This window comes from Gossypium raimondii, chromosome 12 (genome assembly GCF_025698545.1).
Source record: "Gossypium raimondii isolate GPD5lz chromosome 12, ASM2569854v1, whole genome shotgun sequence".
In the NCBI taxonomy this organism is placed as follows: Eukaryota; Viridiplantae; Streptophyta; class Magnoliopsida; order Malvales; family Malvaceae; genus Gossypium; species Gossypium raimondii.
The window spans coordinates 20,796,067-20,801,705 of NC_068576.1; the positions used below are offsets into that span (position 1 = coordinate 20,796,067).

Genomic DNA, 5,639 nt, shown 5'->3' on the forward strand with positions numbered 1-5,639 from the left:
TCAAAATTTTATTTTAGAATATTATATATGTTTTAATTATTTATAATAACATTCACTTACATTAATTATCTAAAATAAAAATATATTAAAAATAAAAATAAACACATACTCACGTAAAAGGACTAAGTTATAAAATAAATCTCGATTGCCTGACACAATATATAATATATATGAGCATATATGTATGTGTATTTATAATAATATAGCCTACTTTTTTATTCACCAAAAATATATAGACTACTTCTATAATGTCCATCTGACTGTAACATTATGGCTTGTGCACGTTTCTAAAAGTCATTAAGTATCCCTTGCCATATTTTTGTAACGAAAAGGTAAGTGTTAGCAAAGAACCCTTTGTCTAACCACAACATTCACTGATTTCTTCTCTTCTTTCTTCATTTTGCTGTGGAAACATTGAACATTATCATGTTGGATTTCTTTCCATCTATGCTCTTTGGTTTCCTTACTAAGTTTCTGTGATTCTCCCATTTAATGTTGTGGAAAAACACAAACACCATCAGTACTTCCACCCTTTTATTGTTTGATCACTCACTCCACTAAGAATGATGGAGAAGGTGATGCAGCTAAACCCGATTCACTCCAGACACCATGTTTTATGGGTTTTCATCATCGTTCACTTTTCATTACTCCTTTTCTCAGCTTTCTCTGCAGATATCCCACCCAGGTTCTTTCTTTCTTTCTCCCATCCCCTATTTTCCTCTGTTTTGCTCTGTTTTATGTGATAAATGGAAATGTTGCTGATATTCGGATTTCAATTTCAAATTGGAATTAAACTTTGGGTTCTTTCTTTTTTTGTTCTATAAATGTCTTTTTCTTCATCTCTTTCTGTTATCTCTATCGGCCTACTGGTTTTGGACACCATCACTTTTTCACACTTTTAACCTACACCTCAAGGCATGACTGAATTGTGAAATCTGATAATAACTTCTAGTAAGAGTTGGTAAAAGTTCCTCATTTTTCCCTATGGTAATGCTTTTTGGGTGGCCTAAAAGTTCTTTTTGTTAACTTTTTTGGTTAACATCAGCATGTGAATGCATGGTTTTTTACCTTTTTTTTTTTTGTTTTTAGTAACGCCAAAATTCTTAAACTAGTTTTAATCTTTCAAAGTAAAGGTTTCAAGCTCAAGTTCCAAGGGTGCTAAGTATGATCAAAGTTCTTTTTTATTCTTTTTCAAAATTATTTGAAGAATGTTGGTAGTGACCCTGCTTTCTTTTTGTTTTGTTTTATCTTCCAACATTTGTTTTATATGTCTAAAGGTCAAAATATTTTTTTCCTATGACAATAACTTTTTATTTAGTATGTCAAAATTTATATTTATATATAATTTGTACATCTTTGTCTGAATTGCAGAAAAATCTTAAATGGTGAAAAAAGAAGTCTCGTAAAGTCGAGTTGCATAGAGAAGATAACAGAGTAAGATTAAATTCTCCCTCTTCCATAAAGATAAATGAAGAATAATTAAATTTTCTTTTCTTTTGTAAAAAAAATGATAAATGCATGGTTCATTTAACTTTTTATTCTCCAAATCATAGTATTTATTAATTAGCAAATGGATACATTTTCAGGTTTTATTGATAATGGACTTGTTGAGGTAACTATAGAGAATCCTTCTGGTCATTTATCAGGAATTAAATATAAGGGAATGCTTAATGTGCTTGAAACCAGAAACAATAACAACAACAAAGGGTATGCACTTTTAAATAGTTTCCTTTTTTTCACCTTTCCCGTTTTCGGATAATCAATGTCAACGGAATTTAATACAAAAAAAAAAATAAAATTGAAAGTTCATTACATATTCTAGGTATTGGGACATTGTCTGGGATAATGAAGCCTATGATAAGTAAGTTATTCGCGGTTTTTACATTAATGGTGTTATGAATATCATCTGTTCTATCTTTAATTAACACTATTTTTATTTTTATTTGCATGCTACTGCAGATTAGCTACACAACACGTCAAGATCATTACAGAAACTGACGAGTTAGTTGAGCTTTCCTTCACCAAAATGTGGGACATAACAAAAGACCATGGCAGTTCAGTTCCTTTAAACGTAGACAAAAGGTTTGCAAACATTCTCCGAGGTTTCAAATTTTTTATGGTCAAGTGCTTAATTTAACATGTTTTTTCCAGGTATATAGTACGACGAGGCGTTCCAGGCTTGTATATGTATGGTATTTTGGAGCGACAAGAAGATTTTCCCGATGCTCATATGTATCAAATAAGGATTGCTTTTAAGCTCAATGAAGACAAGTAAAACTATTAACTATATTGAATATCCTTTTTAAAAAAAAAAAATTCTTAAATTGATGAAACAATTTGACATATTGATTCAGGTTTCATTTCATGGCGGTATCAGACACGAAACAAAGGATTATGCCTAGCCAAGAAGATCGAGATGAGAGTCGCTGTCAAGTTCTAGCTTTCAAAGAAGCTGTTCTGTTGACGAATCCAACCAATCCACAACTTAAAGGAGAGGTTGACGACAAGTACCAATATTCGACTGAGAACAAAGACAACAAGGTTCATGGGTGGATATCGGATGATGATGCTGTCGGTTTCTGGGTGATCACCCCTAGCAATGAGTTCCGAACTGGTGGCCCGCACAAGCAGGACCTCACTTCTCATGTTGGTCCCACAGCCCTCTCCGTAAGTCTACACTTACAAACCAACACAAACATACAAGTATATAAAATGAGCTTCCTTCCTTATTTGAAAGCTTGACTTTCACGATGTAGATGTTTGTTAGTACTCATTATACGGGGACGGAGATGGACGTATTGTATAAGAAAGGAGAGACTTGGAAAAAGGTTTTGGGCCCTGTTTGTATGTATCTCAACTCAGCATCTTGGGATGAAGCTCGTCATTATCGCAAGGCGCTGTGGAATGATGCTAATAGACAGTTGCGTGAAGAAATCCAAAGTTGGCCTTACAATTTCACTGCGTCAGAAGATTTTCCTCATGCTCAACAACGAGGAGAAGTTAATGGTCAATTGCTAGTGCGAGATCAGTATGAGTCTCTTTTTTCTTCTGTTGTGTCCCCTTCATCCAATTACTTCAGTGTTGTTGCCTAATCCTTGCTTTGTTTTCTGGGTTCAGAAGCTTGGATAAGCAACTAATGCAGGCGAAATCTGCGTTTGTGGGGTTGGCAGCGCCTGCATATGCAGGATCATGGCAAACGGAAGGAAAGGTTAGTATCACGGGTGCACGGCATCCGAACTATTATAAAAACATATAAACATATTTATATGTATTAATATTTATATGTATAATGCTGTATTAATATTTAAAATTTTGATTAGGCTTATCTTAAATTTTTATAAAGGGATAAATATTATTTTAGAAGTACTTTTTTCTATATTTTATATAATATCTAGAAAATACATATACGAGAATAAGACCTAAAAAGTAACTTTACGAGAATGAGACTTAAAAAGTAACTTTACTCTTTTGATATTATCATTTCAACTAAAGACATATTTAGTACTAGGAAGGATCCAATTACACGGTATAAAATTTAATGGTTTTACACCCTTTGTAATTTTTCATACAATTAATATTTTAACAACCCAAACATTGAATTTATCAATATATTTGTACTTGTAATGCATGTAAGTTTTGAATTGATGTGATATCTCTATCATATTTATAATATTGAATTTAACGGTTGAAAGTATTTTACATAAAATTAATAGTTATAAAATTTTAATTTATGTCAAACTTGAGATGTATCATCTACAATTGAGTATCAAATATAATGGTTGAATTGTTAAAATATTAATAGTATAAAAATTACGAAAGAAGGTAAAACCACTTAAATTTTACATCGGTGCAAGTGAATCTTTTGTTTAATATTTAAATTCTTTTTATAAATTGATTAGATAATTTAAATGTACGTAACTAAAAACTAGATTATTAAGTATATATTTATATATGAAAAGCAAACTTCCATAAATCTAAGAGACTACATGGAAACCAGCCCATAAATCTAAAAGCAAACTTCCATAGATTATTAAGTATTGGTGCCGACTACGTTGGTTAGTAGTGCTAACAAGTTTCGCATCTGGTTTTTGTCATCTTCTTTCTATTTATAGGGCTACCAATTTTGGACTCAAACAGACAACACTGGCCGTTTCACTATAAAAAATGTCCGACCAGGGGAGTATAATTTTTATGCATGGGTCTATGGTTTCATTGGAAACTATAAATTAAATCTCAAAATCACTATCCAACCAGGTAAAATCAATCTCCTATTTCTTGGGATCAAAGAAATAAGATCGTCTAGACCATTTTAACTCGCTTTAATTGGAGATTCATAAACATACATATTTCTCACTGCAGGAAACAAGATCAACTTGGGTACCCTTATATACGATCCTCCAAGAAATGGCCCTACATTGTGGGAAATAGGGATTCCCGACAGAACAGCTGCTGAGTTCTTCATACCTGAACCAAATCCAACATTTGTTAACTCAATCCTCAACCATGACGCCGACAAGTAAGCTTTTTGGCTACACCTTTCTGCCTAAGCTTTCCAAACCCAGATTTCATCAACTTAACTTCATGTTTTGTAACGTAACAGATTTAGACAATACGGATTGTGGGATCGGTACTCAGATATTTATCGTGACGGTGATCTTGTCTTTACAGTTGGGGTTAGCAATTATTCTAAGGATTGGTTCTTTGCTCATGTTCCCAGGTGCCATTTTCAACTTACATTTCCCAGGGTGTTCTTTTTTTTAATTTTATATTCTTTTTGGTGCTAATATTTTCAATCACAGGCTCATAGGAAACGAGACAAGGGCAACCACATGGCAGATTAAATACGAACTCCAGGAAGTGAACAAGGCAGGAAATTACACGCTCCAACTGGCCTTGGCAGCAGCTTCCTATGCTGAAGTTCAGGTATAAATAATAACAGAAAACCTCATCTCACATCCTCAGCCACCATTTATCAATGCTGGTCTTTCACTTAAACTGCATTTCTCATCATCTTTCATAGGTTCGAATCAACAATCCCGATGCTAATCTACCTCATTTTACGACGGAGAGAATCGGGTACGACAATGCAGTACCAAGACATGGAATTCATGGATTGTACAGATTGTATAGTATAAATGTGCCTGGAAATGGATTTCAGAGAGGGAATAATACGATCTTTCTAACTCAGACAAGATGCCATGATTCATTCGAAGCAGTTATGTATGACTATATTCGGTTTGAAGGACCTGCTGTTTAATCAAGTAGCTTGTCTTGTACTAATAGGAAGTTGGTTTATATTCTTTTCTGGTAGTAATACATGATCAGACTCATCAATCAAGTTAAACTTAAACTTGGAGATACGCACAGAAAATTCTAGCAAAGAGGACTCAGACTGGTGTGGAAACTCGTTTTATAAGTATTTAAATATATATAAATTTAATTACATAAGTTATTGTTTTGGTTATTTGTGTAGATGAGATATATATCACATTAATATATTATTTGGAATGGATTTACACATTCAATTAAAATATTTGGTGCCTTCATTTGGGTGGTAAAATTATCACAAAATCTCACATGTTATATCTTATATTTCATTTTATTTTTATTGAAAAAGTTATAAAATTAAAAATATTAAA

At 32.7% G+C, this 5,639-nt stretch overlaps 1 protein-coding gene across 1 annotated transcript; it reads left to right on the plus strand.

Annotated features, from left to right (window-relative positions):
- Positions 1 to 1,389: 1,389 nt before the first annotated feature.
- On the plus strand, positions 1,390 to 5,344 carry LOC105763513 (uncharacterized; the record flags this gene model as incomplete). The annotated part of the gene is made up of 13 exons (XM_052625213.1): positions 1,390 to 1,436; positions 1,588 to 1,707; positions 1,823 to 1,861; positions 1,960 to 2,082; positions 2,152 to 2,271; positions 2,355 to 2,667; positions 2,757 to 3,028; positions 3,118 to 3,208; positions 4,113 to 4,254; positions 4,360 to 4,516; positions 4,601 to 4,717; positions 4,800 to 4,923; positions 5,021 to 5,344. Coding segments are annotated over 13 exons (1,902 nt in total), but the record flags the coding sequence as incomplete, so codon positions are not given.
- Positions 5,345 to 5,639: the final 295 nt, after the last annotated feature.